Source organism: Cottoperca gobio, chromosome 15 (assembly GCF_900634415.1).
Source record: "Cottoperca gobio chromosome 15, fCotGob3.1, whole genome shotgun sequence".
Classification (NCBI taxonomy): domain Eukaryota; kingdom Metazoa; phylum Chordata; class Actinopteri; order Perciformes; family Bovichtidae; genus Cottoperca; species Cottoperca gobio.
The window spans coordinates 12,492,232-12,511,156 of NC_041369.1; the positions used below are offsets into that span (position 1 = coordinate 12,492,232).

The window sequence follows — 18,925 nt, forward strand, 5'->3', positions numbered from 1 at the left end:
AAATATTATCATTTACTCCATATTAAAGAAATGTTAGATATCTAATCAGTTAAAAGTGTACGTCCAGTTTGAAGTCATTAGATGAAGACATCTGTACCAAAGACATGTGACATGTGACAGTAGGAAAAGAACAGGTGTAAATAATAAAATTCTATTTCTGCTTCAGTCACAATCTCATGGTTGACTGGGACACTTGAATAACGTGTTATCAAATGTACTAATCCAAGTAACTTCAGCTGGAGCTCAGCCTCAGACCGACAACAGAGGAGAAGCACGATGACACGTCATGACGGATTCTTCACCCTCGTCAGGCACCTGTTTTTGTTTGAATCCACATATTCTGTAATAACAAATCTGACAAATAGAAATGTCATCTGTTACAAGAAGTCTCAGTCTCATATATCATCTATCTGCCCCATCAACAATTGGTAAGATATTATTATTAGAAATAACTCTCCCCACACATAAGTGACTAAGTGACTCATCTTACTAAACTTATTTCAGTTTTCTGGCATTGTTTCCCATGATTCAGCGAGTTTCCTTACCAGGAGGAGTAAAGTAATCACTGTCACATTAGAGGACTTAGTTTACATGATGAGGGCTGTGAGAAAGGATCTGTGTGTGTGTGTGTGTGTGTGTGTGTGTGTGTGTGTGTGCGTGTGTGTGTGTGTGTATGTGTGTGTGTGTCACATGTTGTTGAGGTCAGGTGCTGTAGCCCAGCTGCCTAAAAATATAGATCCCAAGAGAGCAGTTACCATTCTGGATCTGTATTTCAGTGTTCATGCTTACTGCAGAGGGAGGTCTCTGTTAACACACGCAGACACACCACACACACACACGCAAAAAGCGATCCTGCTCAAGAACGGATTTAAAGCTTTAAAAAGTTACAAGAAAGAGGTAAGTAATGTATTTTTATCAGCCTGCAGAGTGTAAGAACATTGAACAAACCATCAGTGTATTTCTCTCTTTAACAGCCAAAATCATGAGTAGATCCCAAACCTGAAGCTTCAGTTCATCCTGAGACATCACAACACTGTTTTACTCTAAACCACTTGATCTGAGAATGATGTGCGCAAAAGGTTTGATATAAAAAGGAGCAGGGAAGGCAAGATACAACAGAAGTGTATGAAACTCAGGATTTAAGATACCTTTGTAACCTTTAAATTGATACCTCTAAATACCTTTGAAAATGGGAATAATGTTATCAATTTATCACCAAATATAAATTAGGAATAAACAGAGATTCATGAAAACTCTAAATAGAAATTAGTATTAAAATAACTCTAGAAATTAAATTGAATAGGGATTTATGAGAATACATCAAAATAATGTTTATCTTTTATCAAAATAAAAATAAATGAATATATTAATTAATTAAAGAAGATTATAATACTTTGTACATTTGTTGCTACATTTCACAATAGATTTCTTAACAAGTTAAATAGATTTTGACAATTAGTATTTTGTTTTATCAACTGGTATATCATTATCATTCCTCATGAACAATTTCATCTATTATTACTATTTCAAATGTATTATCATTTTATTGACGAAACTGTACAGATCGGCCAAATCATTTAACATAACATAACAATGGGAAGAGACCTCACCAAAGGCAATTTAAAGAGAGATCCCCTCTCCTTGGATGGCTGTGTGTGTGTGCGTGTGCGTGTGTGTGTTTAGAGAGCTTGGGCTGTTCACCGGTTGCTGATCTGGGTCTATATGGCCCATATCATCTCTATAAACAAGGCTGAATGGTATGATACACATACACATTGTATTGTTGTCAAGAATGTACAAAAGTATCCATTCAAGAAATGTCGCATCAGCTTCAAACTTGAACTATTCTATAAAAAGTCAGAGTGGCTTGTCTACTCAGAGAGTAGTGAACATGGCTTGTCATGATTTCTCAAAGCTTTTATTGGGTCTAGAAACATAAAGAAATCCAGCTTAATGTCAAAAAGAAAACCAGCACAGGTGTAAAACAATGAATTAACTTTTGGAATTGGGAGAAATTATTTTGTTGATCGACTCGATTAATTGATTGATTGGTTGCAGCTCTAAAACTATATATCAAAATATCATTAGTGCATAAGTATTGATATTACTATCTACACACAGATAAGAGTGTATAGACTTTGCTTTTGATTAAGTACAGGGATGTGTGTGTGTGTTTTCTGGGCAGCAGAGGTGAGCCATGTCCTCCTGTGAGGTGAAGTCCAGAAGCAGGAACCCGTACACGGCGGTGCGTGTGGACCCGGACAGTGACTACATCACACCAGGAACATTAGACCTGGAGCAGCTGTTCTGGACCGGCACCGGGGCTCAGTATGCACACGTCAACCAGGTGTGGCCCAGAGTCTACATCGGGGACGAGTGAGTAAATGCCCCCAGAGATGGTTTCATGCCTCTAATGATGACAGCTTCATACTGAGTCTGTGTGTGACATGTAAACAGGAAAACAGCTCTGGAGCGGCCTGGCCTCAGAGATCTGGGTGTAACACATGTTCTTAATGCGGCTGAGGGAAAGTGGAATAATGTGCTGACTGGCGCTGATTACTACACTGACATGGACATCAAGTATTACGGAGTGGAGGCTGATGACAAACCCACCTTCAACATGTCTCAGTACTTCTGCCCTGCAACCCAGTTCATCCACGAGGCCCTCAGTCACCCGCAGAGTAAGTCCTGAAGGAAAAAGTGTCTATAATGCATCATAAACATACTTGTATTATGATACTTGACCTTATAAGCCCTTATGGGCGTCATAGAAAGTGTCTCCCAAAACGTTTCATTGAGATCTTTTGAGAGGCTTTTATGCTTCACTATGCTTCTAATGAATCCATCTATCTTTCCTTCATTTGTTGCAGACAAGGTGCTGGTGCACTGTGTGATGGGTCGCAGCAGGTCAGCGACTCTGGTCTTGGCATACCTGATGAGGAGACACAGCTTAACTGTGGTGGATGCTGCTGAGCATGTGCGTCAGCGGCGCTGCATCCTGCCCAACCACGGCTTCCTAAAACAGCTCAGAGCCCTGGACATCACGTTACAAGAGGAGCGGCTGACACAAAAAGAGAGATGCAACACCAATAGCACACAATAGATCGATAACATCCGTTCACTACATTCGATTCGTCTTTCGAATCCATTTTTTATAACTACTTATAAAAACTGTTTTTTCACAACTGTAATAAAATGAATAAAATATTTTTTCAAATATCAAATAAAAATGTTAAACAGAAAAATGAATAAGCAAAAAGATCATTGTTGTATGTTTTAATTGTGAGTTGTAGGCATCACAGTCTAGCAGAACAGGAATAAATGGTCACATAAGGCTTTTTGATGAACCGGCATTTAAACATATAAAAATAATCCGCCTTTTAACAGAGGCTCAGGAACAATACTAACGGATATATGAAGTTTCAAACAAGTCCTGTAGTATTCAGAAAACATACTTCTTGCTCGTCATTGTAGACATTTAGTATATCTATATTCAGGATATTTGTATTCAAGTATTCACTGTTGCACAGACCACAATATACCAAGCTCAGGTTAACACATGTGGCTTCAGCCTGAATTGAGCTTAAGTTCTTGTTTCCCCATTTCTTTTCCTTCATCCATTTCCCACCTGACAAAAATATAAAAATCTGATTAAATGTATATTCCATACCATTTGCATCTTATTTATTAAAGCAGACGGTCCTGAAGTTAGGGAACATATGCTATGATATTGCAAAAGATACAGCCAGAAAGAACACCTGACACGAACATTAAACTATAGAGAAAAGCTCCGACAGAGAACATTGAAATATATCTTTCTACCTTACATGCATTTTAAAATATATTGTGTCCACTTCCACAAGCCAACAGTTGCCCATCACTGGTCTAATGTCCCTGTGCAGATAAATGCAGGTTCACATAACACCCGTAGGCCTCTGCAAACTTTGTAACATTTACAGAGAAAGGGAGGAACAAAGGCACTCGTTACTAGAAGCACCTGCCCAAAAAACAAAGTTCCACAATGGTAATGTTGATGGTAACTTCTGAATACTGTGGACACAATAAAGCTGACATTTAACAGTCATCACAGGACAGTGGGCAGAGGCTTTGACACGTTTAAAAAGTGTGCACTAAAAGAAAAACATTTGGTTTCACAACTAGCCTGTTAATAATTCAATCTACAACAACTTCAAACTCATTATCAGGACCAATGAAATAAGTTGAGGCTTAAAGTAATCTAAAACAAATCAATACTGCACACTTCAATGCAGAATACAAAACTTCCATTGACTGATATTCTATTCATTAGTCCTGTGTATAATGTGTATAATGTGTCCTCCATCGTGGAATTCACTTCTTGTGCTTTTCGGTCTACGAGAGAAGAAACAACTCGGGAGACGTCAACGCGAGCGCTCGCAGCTGATGGGTCTGATGGGCGTCAGATGTCGGCAGTGTCAGAGCCAAAAAACATTTAGAAACAAAAACAACTGTCCATGAAAAGATACTTTGTGTAAAGCAAAATTATCACATCCTGTGATGTTATCATGATTCCTTTATGGTCATTAATATATAAAAACAAATCTCCGTTGGCTCTCGGCTGCATAATCCTCTAGCGGCCCCAAGTGGAAAACAGAGACAGGCACACGTCAGCAGGCACCCTGCTAACAAGTGGAAGGAAATTATATCCAGATGAATTAAAAAAAATAACGTTAATGGTGGCTGATTGATAAGAAATGTGGCTACAAGAATTGAGGGTAGAATTTGTAGAAAACATGTGTATAGCAGGGCGAGTATGAGGTTTGAGGCTGAAGTTTAAGATGTCCGGGAATCTTTAGTTGAAGTCGGGTTTTTCTGGGAAGGTGCAACCCGCTCGTCTGATGATAACGTTGGCAGCGTAGTGTGCCGCCTTCACGCACTGATCCAGTGGTTTCTCCTGGACCAGCTCAGACAGGAAACCTGAAACGGAGAGGGGGAAAACTAAACAGAAACCCACAGAAAACACGGGAAAGACAAAAAGCAAACTGGAAATGTATCAAATGAAAACCGAGGAAAATCTTACCTCCTACAAATGCATCACCTGCACCGATTGTGTCAACTATGTCCTTCGAGTCAATCTTCAGTACAGGGAATGACTTGACCTCATCACCTAAAATGGACAGAAGACAAATGTAACATCTGCAGTATAACAGAGGACAAGAGAGAAAAAAGGGAAACGTAATATATGTAAGAATTGAGGTTCTCATCTTCTAAGATTCCAACTAGAAAAAATCAACCTTGATATTTAACCGATTGACAGTAACCATCCTGTAGTTGAGTCAAGCATTATAGCGTAACTTGTTTAGTTTAAAAATCACATAAAATACCAGTTTTACAGTGTTATCTTGTGGAGTTTATGTTTGAAATTGGCAAGTCTGTGAGAAATAAAACAGGCAGCCAACCTAAACCTTGCAAACAGGCAACATTTAAATGTTTTTTATAACTTGAAGGTGTTATTCTTAAGGTCACTGACAATTGGGAAAAGTATATTTGTACAAGTTAAGCATGAATAAATCTACCTTTTGTCTTAGGTTTGCTTTGTGTGTTTACATTATTGATATAACTTTTTCAAATATAAAAACTACATATTCCTTTACACACATTACTCTGCTTTCATGCACTCATTTGCAACACTGCCTTTGTTAGCGCACAGACTGGATTAGATCCAGATGTTTTGAATTGATAATAAATGATAAATCGGGAATAGTTTTGGAAAGATTCACACCCTTAATAAGGAGAGAAGAAAAATCTTACTTAGAGCCATAGAAGTTTCATCCTTCCCCTGCGTCAACACTACAATCCTCTTTCTCTTTGTGTTGATTTTGGGCAAAGCCTGGGTTTTTTTGGCAATTTCCTTAATGTCTTCGGTCTACAGACAAAACACACATTAAAACAACCAGTTGATAACGCACAAAATAAATGAAAATCGCAGGAATAATCAATTGGAAAACGCTAAATGAGACCGTCAGTCCACTCACCTCAAGGTCTAGCTCTTTAGCGAATGCTGCTGCCTCCTGAAAAACAAAAGGTGTGAAAGTGGTTGTTTTACAGATAAATATCCGTAATATTCACACCACAAGCCAATATGTAGAGCATCTGAAGAATGCAGTGAATGTCTCGCTTACCGTCTCATTGCCGAACAGCACATCAACGTAGGGCATAACCTGCATGAGGTTGTCCTTGAAGAACTGGCAGATGAAGGGCGCGGAGAGGTTCAGGCAAAACAGCTTGTTATTTACAGACGCATGCTTCGCCACTTTCAGGATGGACTCCAAAGAGACGGTCAGGAAGAAACCCTGGAAGCAAGCGGTGACATTGGGTCAAGACTGATCTGCTTTTATACCGTGATGGGCTCTAATGAATCACATGGTCTTGAACAGAGACTGCACCAGTATGTTCAGAAATCCCCCTGTGGGTCTGCTGGTGGACGGTACTTTAATTAACCCGAATAACATAGTAAATGGCACAACACAACATATAGTAGTTTGTAACTACTTACAGCGATATAGTAGACTTTAGCTTTTTCCACCAGCTTCCAGTTTTCTTCCAGGTCTAGATGCTTGTCCTTCTTATAACAGTTTGCAGCAGCTAGGTTAGCTACCAGAGACCTGAGAAGAGGAAGCAAAACAAGAGATGAAGAGTTACAAGCAGATGAGAATATAATGTATCAACATGTGCTTATTATCATTAAAGTGCATGCACGCACAACATCAAAGGTCGTGCACATTCTGAGAGCAGATCTCGTGACACCACGAGGTGGAGCTTAAAAACACCCGTTTTCATTTCGCCACCGATGCCGGTCAATGTAGCTCAGGTACGTCAGGGACAAACAAACAAATATGACGGCGGGATAGTTTCATTTCAAATATTACAAATATTTTTCGTTTACATGAGTTATTGTGTAGATGAAATCAGATTGTGTTGAAAATCAAACACTCTTCAAGCATTTTACTAACCTCGAAAACATAACTTATAATTATTTTCCAAACTTTCAAGACCTTGTGCGTTCCCCGATAGCATTATAATCACCCACCTGTTATCTCCGGTGATGCAAGCAGCACATGTCCCTGTGGGCTCTTCATCTTGCTCGTAGTAGTGGGCATCAATGTGGGCCTCCTCAGCCTTCTGCTTCAGGATCTCTCCAAACTTGTCTTTGCCAATGCAGCCAAAGAACGTGCCCACATCATGGGGTTCTTGGATCATCCACTACAGACAGTGACAACAGCTCTGATCAGCATCAGTCGACTTAACTCTACTCCCCGTAACACACGGGCAAACATTTACAGTGAGAAATCATAGAGCATTAACGTGCAGAACAGGAAGTTGGTGAGTTTGTGTGCGACTGACTGACCTGAGCAATCTTAATAGAGTTCTGTGTGGCTCCTCCAGCGTGGTACTCAACTTTGAACTTCTTCACTATCTCCTCAAATCTACACACACACAGACAAAACATGTTATTCACAGAATTCATATTTACAAGAAAACATTCAATGTCAGGCATAAAGTTTGTTCCCTTCCTTTTCACGCACAATATATTTCTTTGGGGTGCTGCCTAACTGCAGCTAAAATAAAAAGATTGAGTACTGAAAGAATTGTGTCCGTTTGGTGTGAAAGGATGGATTCTTAAAAAGGGTTACGCCAATTTGTTTTCTTGCTGACATTTAGATGAGAACATGAAGCTACAGCCAGTAGCCACTTAGCTTAGCATAAAGGCTGGAAACAGGGACAGAGAACGAGTCTTGCTCTGTCCAAATTAAACAAAACAGATATACCATATTAATTGGTGAGCTTTAGAGGTGCTAGTAGGTGGACGTTTTTAAACTTTGGACAGACAGACCCAGGATAGCTGTTTCCAAACATTATGCTAAGCTAAACCATGCTAAGTGTGTCCTGGTTGTAGCTTGATATTTAATGGACAGACATTAGCGTCGCATCAATATTCTCATCTTACTTTTAGCAATAAAGCTAATTACTTTAATTCACAAAATGTCAAACTATTTCTGTACAAGTCTTATTAACTTTTTCTTGGATCAAACATTGTCACATTTAAAACAAGACTGGTGAGCAGTTGGAAAGACAAATTATAAATAATTCATTATAGAAATGCAACCGTCTTTAATGGATGCATGCAAGTTAGCTCTATCTTTTTATTTTAAACATCTGGCTATACCAAATGTCATTCAACGTGTTAATGTGTATACCTTGCATTATAACAAGCACTATTGCTAATGTAAAATAGAAATTATAACTGTGTAGTCAGAAATGCATCAATTTAGTCCACTCTCACAGTCACGCACACATTTCTTATCTCCTGCTGTTAAATGTTTGCTTTCTGACTGGGAGGTGAAGTGTCCTGCTTTGCTATTGGCTCACACTGTCTTTCTGTGCTGGATCTGCTGCTCTGCCATTGGCTGTCTAAGATACGGAGGTCAATGGTGGCGATTTCTGGTGTGTGCCTGTTTTAACTGGCTCACTCCAGAACAGAGAGGAAAAAACATGTTAAGAATTCAGACGTATTCACTTTCTGCCTGTACAGACTAGAACCCACAGCCTATACTGAGAAAGGCATGTTGCAATACAGGAGATACTAACAGTGCTTTGTGTTTGTCCTCTGCCAGGATCTGGTCATTGGGTTTCAGAGTATACCTGCAAATAGTTAAAGGAGAAAAAAGATGCATTAGTTTCTCCAAGTCATCGGAAACACATGCATTGTAGACACAATGGTGGCGCTGCCAAATGTGTTGGTCCCTCCTGTGGAATAAGCAGAGGATTTAAGAAAGTGCCTCTGTTACTACTTATCACCACTCAGGCTTACTCAATATGTTGTTCAATAAAGCAAAACAGAGTCTAGTTTCCTCTTCTGGGATTAAGATGCAGCTTTAGTCCTTCTTTATTCTGTGACTGAATTAGAACCGTGGTTGCTTGGTTTAGCTCTAATCCTGGAGTTTACACCAGGGGTTTGAGCGGTGGACTCTGAGCTGCAACCCAAAGGAGCCCTTTGCTCTGGTCAATTCAGTGTGACAGAGCTGGAACAGACCAGAACACTACAGCGGAAACCTAGACAGTCAAAACATACACAGTAAAATAATAAGCAAGTAAAAAGGAAATACAATCGCTTTATTATTACTGCGTTTGCAGGACTGAAGGTCAAAGACTCTAGCAACATTTGTATTATATAGAACAACTTTGAGATCAACACATTTCGGCTCAGACTCTTTCACTTCTCCATGCATCTTGGAAGTGAAGTCGTGCCAGAAACCCACATTCTGTTTGTGCAGGAACCCCATAAACCCAAAAAGGAGAATTGTTGCTTCTTTGTGCTCTTAATGCTTTTAAGGCTTAGTCAATGTGATTTATCTTCATTAATAAACATGACTAATGTGAACATGATAACAAACAGGGAGAGGCATTGGTTGTTTGTTTTACTTAGTCAAAACAGTCCGATATAGTTCACCTCACTGTAATGTAATGATACATTCATGTCCGGATATATTAAAGCAATATATCTGTTGGACATACAGCTCTGCTGATGCTTATCAGTCAGCGCTGCTGTTTCTGTGCTGCCCTCTCTAGTATATTCATTACCTTGTATCTCCATTGATCAAATTACATTATCATAGAACCTCTCTTATGGTCAGCATAAGAGACCTCACAGTCACCGAATGTCTAATTTCACTTGATCTGATTGTGCTGTATGACTTAGGCTCCACCTCTTTTAAAAATCAATATTTCTTTCAACATTTGAATAAAAGAAGAGTCCACACATTTGTTATTATTTATTTGACTTGGACTCCAGGTCTGCAATGACGGCACTTTCTTTAGGTGACAACAATGTTGCATAGCTTTTACTTACTTATCCAGGAAGTCTTTGTCCACTACAGCAGAGATGTCCAGTAAGGGGTTTCCCATCCCAAAGAGTGAATTAGGGCTGAAACATAAAGACACAGTGTTAAAATAAAAATGCTCTACAATCGCTCGGCTTTAACATGACAGCATTTATCTCTGTGTAACACTATTATTTTTGACATTAACTCTAGCTTTATAGAGACAGTCCTCCTTTCAGAAGTATAAAAAAGCCAATTTACATTTTAAAATGCATGTGTTGTCACGCCACAGAATGAGCTTTTTACTCCGGTGCTGCCCATTAGTTTGCAAAACCCAGTTTTATTTCCATGTGACTTCACTCACACGACTTAAACCCTCTTACCTTCACAGACAGCGAAGTACAAATAGTACGTCTGAAATAATAGTTTGGAAACATGCATGACTCATCAACATTACAGAAGAATATGAATGTGGTGTTGCAGTGGCGAGGAGCCAGTCAGTCACACATGTAACCGTGTTATGACATTCACAGCAAGGCAACATCAGGACAACTGTAGCCGTGTGTGTCTCCGTTTGTACAGTCTGTTCCACCTCGACCAACAACTGAACACCGGGCTCGACCATCAAGTCATTGTACGTTATGTCAAAAAACATCATTTTAAAACAGCACAGCAACTCCCTCCTTTTGTGTCAATGCATAACAGTCACACTGGAACTTCACTTACACATCAGTAACCAATTCGCCAGTGGGTTAGTCTGCAATTGTTGCCGTTTTATAAACTAATACTGAATGACCTATGCACAATACTTCAAAAGCACCAAGAGATTGTGGTAGCATGCGTGTACTCAGATCTGTGTCTTTGTGTCGTCTTCACTCATGTATACTAGTCCTTAATGTCACCACAATTTTGGCAGTATTTCTGGGAAAACCACACATGGAACAAGTCACCTGACATATGCCACCTCAGCATGAACGTGTGCTAGCAAATGTTCCCATCAAGCATTTCTTTCTACGCAAACATAAGCAACATGGAATAATGTATTTTGAAAAATCAAGGAATAGGGAGACGTAATTAAGTGGATGGGTTTTCGTCACTGGAAAACACATCTACCCAGCACAGATGCCACACCCTTGCTATCATTTCCTATATCACATATCTGCCAATATGCAGTCAGAAGATTACTGGGCAGCGAATTACACTAAACCCCAAACCATGCCATCCATTAGATCAGCTCTCTAAAAGTCAACGTGGCTTACCTTGCAGAAGACATGGTGTCTCTCTGTGTGTAACACTAGATACTGACAGACCTGTTGAGCAACCTAAAACCGGCTCAGAAAGAGCTAAACATTCAAAAACTTCACAATTTTAAGCTCAGTGAGAGGGTAGATCGATTTCCCTGTGCAACCACAGCTCCTCCTCCTCGGGACTGATTGGAGGCATCTGAAGGAGGAAGGACTGAGCAGCCTGTCCCTGTCTGGTGATTGGCTCGTCTGCCAGACTCTAGCCTCAAGACACTCAATGTTTTCAAGCTAAATGACATCGTGAGAAGAGTGCAGATGAAATTGGCTACTCAGTTGCCATTATGTGAAAACAGCAGCTTTCAGATGAGTTGAATTGCAGAGATCAGAGTGATATACACCAGTGCCGGACTCAAGATGTATTCATGGGGGGAAGAGCTTCAAAGCCTTGCATGTTCGCGTCCATGTGACTACTTCGTAATTCATTGTTTTTGTGAGCTGGAACAGCATGGCTCAGTCACGCTTCCTCTGCAGTAATCCGTTTCTACACTCTGCAGCGGAAGCCAGACCTTGGCACTGAATGAACGGAGTGTCCGGATCAGTCCAAGTATTTCTTTCTGCAGCTTTTAAACATGCAGGGGCAGGTGGTGATCACGCTGACTTTAAGATTAGATATTGGCACACTTAACAGACGTTATTGGACAACAGCAGTGTACTGACCTGAGGTTTCAATTGGCTAGCTAACAGTTAGCGGTTTAGCAGCACGTTAAGAGATAAACATCAAAGGACTTTACAACGCACGTTATCAGCGGCGACCTGTTCTTCACACGGTTCATACAGACAGAAACGATGAATTAAGAAATTATTATAAAGAAATCCACATTTTAACCCATTTACATTTCATGCACGCATTCATAATATGTTCAGATTAACATTGTAAACTATAGCTTTGCGCACACTAGCATCTAAACATCTCAGGAGGGTCTGGTCTCCTCGCGCCGCAGAGAGGCAGTTTGTTAGCTTTTTATTTTTAACTTGCGGTCACCTTAGTTTGGCAGGAGTCTTTTTGGTCGGAGACTTTTTGGTAGGAGTCTTTTTGGTCGGAGATTCTGTCTTCTTCTCCTCTGTCAGTTTTTGTTTCTTTGCTTTTGGTTCTTCAGAAGCCATGGTTGAACGGGCACGTTGCAATCAGTTTATTAACTGGCGTGAAAACGCGGTAGTGCTAACACTGAGCTGGATGGTTGCTACCCCGCGTGGAGCCTAGCAGGCAGCCGTTGCCCCCACCCCACGCCAAGTGACGCCATAACTGAGCTCCACAAATCAAAAGCCTTGCATTTAGTTTTTTCATTTAAAGGTGGCCGGGCACTTCTTACTGCATCATAAACTCATAGATAATACAAAATAAAACTTCTTGTTTAACTCACTTTAACTTTAACTATCTAATAGTAGCCTACAACTCTGAACTGTTTAGATCACATGAAAGTACACGATTCTGTAAATAGTGAAAACAAACTATAAGTGTGAGTTCATTGATACCAAATAATTGATTGTTATCATACTATGTTATATTTATTCTTTGGGATTACTGTTTTTCCTATAACAAATAATTTAATCAGGAAATTATTGAAATATGTAGAAAAAACATTACAACAGTAGTCCCAAACATGTAATATAGTATAAGAAAAACTCGCTTCAGCAAAACGGTCAGACTTCAGATTTCAGATCCCAGATAACTCTTCTATCAAAAGAAATCTAGACTTTCAAGTGCAGGCACAAATGCGTTAAAGCTGCATTAAGTCTGAACCTTTATTACTATGTGAAAGGTTTATCCTTTCCCCTCCTTTAATGAATACAAAAGTTCATGCAGGCAGAACTAAACTTTTGAACTAATGAACTAACTATCATTAGTTTATTACAATACAACTGAAAACAATATAGATTACATAACATTTATACATTGATTACAGTTGTAATGTGTGATATTGGCCTATACAAATACAGTTTGGTTGATTGATAAGCAATAAAAATGTTTTATGAAAGATAAAAAGTTCTATCTTATATGGCGGATCATGATATTATATGACAGCTATTTGCATTATTACATTTGAAACCTTGCATGAGGGAAAAGTTTAGCCTTGGGACTTTTGTTGCGTGTCATACTACCCCGCCCCCTTTTCCCATAATGTCTACACTTTCCTCTGTCAACTAAAGCCAAGAATGAAAAAAAACACGAACACCTGAAAGGCGACACTCGGGGGAAAATAACCCTGACTGCAATAGCTGTCTTCAAATGTTGCCTGATCACAATGTCTGAAACATTGCTCTGAAAGTATCGATCAGGTTGACAAAAGAGTCAATTTGTATTTAAACCGTCTGTAATTTATTTTAATGCTTTAATAATAGTTTTTAGGTCTTATTCTTTTGATTTATTGATATGTACTCGTGACTAAGTTACGTTAACGTGTGCATAGATCTGCAGGCATCTCCTCAGCTACTCAGACTCAGTCTGCCATACTGGCACCAAGTAACTAATATCTTTGCCACAATCAACCGGAGTTAGCAGGTAAAACTTTAAACAATCTGAAACTTTGGATGCATTATCCTCTATTTACAACTGCCACGTCGATGTCACGCTTCTCACTCTCAAGTTTATTGTACTTTTTAACATTAAAAACAGATGGTTAAAATGTCCGAAGTTGTCGATCTCTGTTTGCTAGACAGCCGGTTAAATTACCTGAGGTCTAAGTTAGTTTGACAGAATGACAGCAGGTCAATGTTGACAACAAGCGACACTGCTTTACATTTATATTTGCACTGTTCTGATTTGGGCGCAATCAAATAATAGACAAGGAATTTTAAGTTTATAAAAGTGCTGATTTAATCTTCTATTATAGATTATAATTTTACAGTTTATAATGCACTCAGTTTTAAAGAAATATGTGACGTATCATCTGACACTGTCAATATAAATCTTAAACGTTATATATACAGTACATAGACAGGCATACATGTGCCTACTGTAAATAATCATCCATTCAATATTTCTTTCCTTACACTATTTCAATATTTTGCAATTTACGGAACATAATTCATTTTTTGTTGGTCATTGGAGCTTTATATATATTATATATATATTATATATATTTATATTATATAACAATATTACATATTATATATATATAATATATATATATATATATATATTATATATATATATATATATATATATATATTATATATATATATATTATATATATATATAATATTTATATATATATATAATATTTATATATAGCATACACCTATTTCTTTCACATACTTGTTAGACGTTAGTCCTGTCTAAGTTTGACCTTTTATTTGTCCAGCTTTGTTGTCCTTGTTTTAGCTGTTATGTTACTTTTGTGTAAACATTGAAAACAATGCAAAGTCGAATTCCTTGTATGTGCACACATACTTGGCCAATAAATGTGATTCTGAATCTATCTTCCCCTCAATAACACAGAGCTCGACTAACAAAAACAACCATCTTATTGTTGCAGCTGAGATGATCCACAGTCTGTTCCTGATTAATCACTCGGGAGACATCTTCCTGGAGAAACACTGGAAGAGTGTCATCAGCCGCAGTGTGTGCGATTACTTTTTCGAGGCGAAGGACAAGGCAGTGGACCCGGAGAATGTGCCCCCTGTCCTGCAGACCCCACACCACTATCTCATCAGCATTTACAGGGATAAGCTCTTCTTCCTGTCTGTCATCCAGACTGAAGTCCCTCCACTGTTTGTCATTGAGTTCCTGCACAGAGTGGCTGACACAATTCAGGTGTGATTAAACTCTAAGTTACATATTTATTTATAAGTCTTTGGTTCTGTTTTAGAGATGGGAGGATATGGGATTTTATTGTGGATCCCAAAAAAAACCATTCACAATATATTGATTGTGGGGAATTTCCGTTATCGGGATGATCGTGAATATCCTCAAGAGTGACTTAAAATAAGCTGTATAGCTCGCTGTTATGGTAGATAAGGGAAAATTGGTACCTGATTCACATTAAAAATACAGAAATGATCATGTAAGAAAGAACAGATTCACACAATGTATTTGTCTTTTATTTATGCAGAGGGACCTTATGATTGAACTTATTTAAGATTGATTGATTGTTTTTCACAAAAAATGATGTCCACTAAAACATATCTGTTACCGATCTGTGATGCAATAAAAAATATAAAATTCAAATATTAAATAATCTATTAAAATTAAGGTAAAGTGATCATAATATGTTTTAACGCCATCTAAGCATATTTTGATGATTATCAGGATAATATTGTGAATCGCAATTATTTGGGCCAGGATTATCGTGACGTGAAATCGTCCCATGGCCAGTGAAGTGTCTGCTTTCGCGTAACGGGTGTTTTTGTCGACAGGATTACTTTGGCGAGTGCTCAGAAAGTTTAATCAAGGACAATGTGGTGACAGTGTACGAGCTGTTGGAGGAGATGCTAGACAACGGCTTCCCACTCGCGACAGAGTCCAACGTCCTCAAAGAGATGATCAGGCCTCCCACCATCCTGAGATCAGTTGTCAATACGCTCATAGGTAAACAGAGTTCACCTGACTGCTGTCTAAACTCTAACGCCCTCTGTCTACTTGGCTACAATATTTATGTGTACATTTATGTTTTTTGCCTTTCTTTTGTGCGTCTTCCAGGTGGTAGTAATGTTGGAGATACATTACCAACAGGGCAATTGTCCAGTGTCCCATGGAGGCGGGTTGGTGTTAAATACACCAATAATGAGGCATATTTTGACGTGATAGAGGAAATAGATGCCATTCTGGACAAATCAGGTACAAACAAGCACATGTTGGATCACCATAGATGAAGATTGTATCAGTTAGAAGTGTTTGCTTTTTCCTGAAAGATTATATAATTCGATGTGGTCACTCTTTAAACCATGGATGGCTCGATGCCACTTTTTCATTCTCTTAAGCAACTAAGCTGTTAATAATACATTTGTTTGGATGCACTTTGCTTCACCTTGCCATCTAAAAAACACATCATACTCAAACTGTGAAATAAATATTCTACTCCCCTTAAGGAAGCCAACAACACGACTCAATTATGCAGCTGCTTCTTTTTATTGAAACTTTTTCTCACAAAATCTTTTAGCAGTTTTTTGATTTGTCAGCACTCAAACATTCAAAATGAAATGTAAACTGCAGCTTTGTCCAAAAGCTTATTTAGAATAACTTCTGGTGTAAAGTACTGGATATAACCCAACACTAAATGTAGTTTATACCTCAGTGACCGTTGTTGACAGATAATTAAGGCTAATGGATCGTATCGAATCGGTGCATGCCTACTTGAACATGCTTGAATCTCCTTCAATCTTTCTCATTCAGGTACGACAGTATTTGCAGAGATCCAGGGTGTAATTGAAGCTTGTGTGCGGCTCACTGGGATGCCTGACCTGACTCTGTCCTTTATGGTGGGTTCATTTCCTCTCAGCTCTGTGTTTATCTGCACTTTCATTGTCTGCCCGTGCGTTGGTCCGAGCTTAAAATTCCCTCACCATCGTTGATGTTTCTGATGACAGAATCCTCGTCTTCTCGATGACGTGAGTTTCCACCCGTGTGTGCGGTTTAAGCGCTGGGAGTCGGAGCAAGCCCTCTCTTTCATCCCGCCAGATGGAAACTTCACACTCATGAACTATCATGTCAGCTCTCAAAAGTAAGCATAGACACACCTGTCTTATTAAAATATGTGTGTAAATATATGATCTGGTAATCAACCTCTTCTAGAAACAATAACATCTTTCTTTGGGTTTCAGTGTGGAGGAGTGGATCAAAATTCAGTTTTAGTTTCTGCAATAGGGACCCACAATCCACACTTGTTACCGTGTTTACTTGTAAACACAATCTGGTTGCTGTCCGCCTGCTGAGCCTAACTGTGTTTGTCACCGTGATCAATCCTGTCTGTGTCCTTCCTCAGTCTCGTGACCATTCCGGTGTACGTGAAGCAGAACATCAGTTTCTTTGAGACGGAACCTTGTGGTCGCCTGGACATCACGATCGGACCCAAGCAGACCATGGGGAAGACGGTGGAGGCCTTGATGGTCACTATCCACATGCCCAAATCTGTGGTCAGTGCCAACCTCACACCCACACAGGGAAGCTACACCTACGACCTCGCTACCAAGGTAACCAACTGTTTACAAGGCCTTCTAATACTTTGGGGGTGAAGTATTCCTCTAAGCAGTGATACAGTATGTCTGTGTTAAATTACATCACCTTCCACTTTTGAAAGTGGACCTTCTTATCCAATCAGTGTCCATCATACTGCTCAGTTTTTGTCGATCTTGTCAAATGCTTCACCACAAAGCTGCTTACATCTTGCAGGCCTACCTCGTAAGTGCTAATGGCCAAAGTAACATTAAAACTACCTGTTAAAAGCATGAGATTTCTTTTTTATGACATGTTTATGGACTTTATTTTTGCACCTCTACACTTTCTGTGTTTTGATAGGTGTTGGTTTGGGACATTGGGAAACTGAACCCCCAGAAGCTTCCCAACTTGCGAGGCAGTCTGAGTCTGCAGGCAGGAGCCCCCAAACCTGAAGATAACCCTTCACTCAACATTGACCTGAAGATTCAGCAGGTGGCCATATCAGGTAAAGACCACTTAAACTTTTAACTGGGCCAAATTTAAAGTCTATTTGCAGTCACTGCTCATTGTGCTTCTCTCCCCTCTGCACAGGTCTTAAGGTGAGTCGTCTTGAGATGTTTGGAGAGAAGTACAAGCCCTTTAAAGGCGTGAAATATGTGACTAAAGCGGGGAAATTCCAAGTGCGGACCTGAGTAATTACTCAGAGGTCAACAATCCAATGTGCCAAATAGGGGTCAAGGGTATCAGCTCACCAATATGTCTTACATCTCCCCTGGCTCATTCTTATTATTGAAGTTATTTATTATGTGTTTGGCATTACATATATATGACAGGATGGTATTTGTGGCCTGTAAAGGGAAGCCTTATAATCAATGTGACCTTGTTGAAGTGCTATTAGTATCTATCAGTTTAAATGTGCTGCATTGTATTAAGTATTCCTCCTTTCCTTCTGGACTATTTCAGATGTTTCTTTTCTTTAAACACTTTGTGAGTGTTGCTTAAGGGTAATATTTTGGTTTGAAAAGGGGCTTTGAGCCTCACTCCTCACTACGTCGACACACCTATACAATCTTACGTGCATGTTGCCTGAGGGTAAGAAGCTATGCATTTGAAAACCTTTTTACATAGTATAAGGTAGAACGTTTTATACTTATAGCCTATATATACATATGTTTATTTTTGAAAAATCTATAATATCTACTTTCTGAGTCGCTGCAGCGTGTCTTTAGAGCAGGTATTTTTGCACACATTCACTCTTTAATGTGGCCTTGTAAGGTAGGTTAAGGTGCTATTGTATATCACTAAGGTACATAGTTTGATTTGGAAGTACAACTCTATCTGCAGGGCCTACATACGAACTAAGGGTTCAGGCACTCAGAAATCTACAAAGTAATCATAATCTTGAATGCAACTTCTTTATCAGCACAAGATTTACACAATCAATTGCCCATGTGGAAAATACTACTTCTGTTCTTGCATGAAGTTGAATCTGTATTTCAGTGTATAAGATGTCTTAAAGATTTAAAATGATGTGTTCATGTGTGCTCTTTTACCCATGGTAGCAGTATGGCTGCTTTGGTTCACTCAACTAATAGCATTCTTATCAGCTTTACTGTGTGTTTAGTGCTAATTAGCAAATGCTAGCATGCTAACACACTAAACTTTGA

General features: G+C 39.1%; 3 protein-coding genes across 15 annotated transcripts; 2 read left to right on the top strand and 1 right to left on the bottom strand.

Annotated features, from left to right (window-relative positions):
• Positions 1 to 742: 742 nt before the first annotated feature.
• Positions 743 to 3,623, top strand: LOC115019970 (dual specificity phosphatase DUPD1-like). 10 transcript variants are annotated; one of them, XM_029449737.1, is made up of 6 exons: positions 744 to 897; positions 975 to 1,079; positions 1,684 to 1,757; positions 2,159 to 2,376; positions 2,458 to 2,681; positions 2,871 to 3,623. In XM_029449737.1, the coding sequence occupies exons 4-6, from the start codon at positions 2,198 to 2,200 to the stop codon at positions 3,101 to 3,103; spliced, it is 636 nt and encodes a 211-aa protein (XP_029305597.1). In that variant the 5' UTR covers positions 744 to 897; positions 975 to 1,079; positions 1,684 to 1,757; positions 2,159 to 2,197; the 3' UTR covers positions 3,104 to 3,623. The 10 variants fall into 10 exon arrangements, with proteins under 10 accessions (XP_029305603.1, XP_029305605.1, XP_029305597.1 ...); XM_029449740.1 differs by having other exon boundaries at positions 2,186 to 2,376; XM_029449736.1 differs by having other exon boundaries at positions 2,189 to 2,376.
• On the bottom strand, positions 3,261 to 12,393 carry adka (adenosine kinase a). 3 transcript variants are annotated; one of them, XM_029449713.1, is made up of 11 exons: positions 12,147 to 12,393; positions 9,890 to 9,964; positions 8,629 to 8,682; positions 7,388 to 7,466; positions 7,070 to 7,242; positions 6,536 to 6,644; positions 6,162 to 6,332; positions 6,015 to 6,050; positions 5,791 to 5,905; positions 5,060 to 5,146; positions 3,261 to 4,956 (listed from the first exon to the last, which is right to left on the bottom strand). In XM_029449713.1, exons 1-11 carry the CDS (start codon positions 12,266 to 12,268, stop codon positions 4,832 to 4,834), a joined length of 1,146 nt encoding a protein of 381 aa, XP_029305573.1. In that variant the 5' UTR covers positions 12,269 to 12,393; the 3' UTR covers positions 3,261 to 4,831. The 3 variants fall into 3 exon arrangements, with proteins under 3 accessions (XP_029305573.1, XP_029305575.1, XP_029305574.1); XM_029449715.1 differs by having other exon boundaries at positions 8,410 to 8,682; positions 12,147 to 12,164; XM_029449714.1 differs by lacking the exon at positions 12,147 to 12,393 and adding an exon at positions 11,120 to 11,283.
• Positions 11,389 to 18,788, top strand: ap3m1 (adaptor related protein complex 3 subunit mu 1). 2 transcript variants are annotated; one of them, XM_029449711.1, is made up of 9 exons: positions 11,389 to 11,708; positions 14,641 to 14,918; positions 15,521 to 15,692; positions 15,804 to 15,941; positions 16,497 to 16,582; positions 16,691 to 16,824; positions 17,086 to 17,293; positions 17,619 to 17,763; positions 17,850 to 18,788. In XM_029449711.1, the coding sequence occupies exons 2-9, from the start codon at positions 14,646 to 14,648 to the stop codon at positions 17,948 to 17,950; spliced, it is 1,257 nt and encodes a 418-aa protein (XP_029305571.1). In that variant the 5' UTR covers positions 11,389 to 11,708; positions 14,641 to 14,645; the 3' UTR covers positions 17,951 to 18,788. The 2 variants fall into 2 exon arrangements, with proteins under 2 accessions (XP_029305571.1, XP_029305570.1); XM_029449710.1 differs by lacking the exon at positions 11,389 to 11,708 and adding an exon at positions 12,377 to 13,664.
• Positions 18,789 to 18,925: the final 137 nt, after the last annotated feature.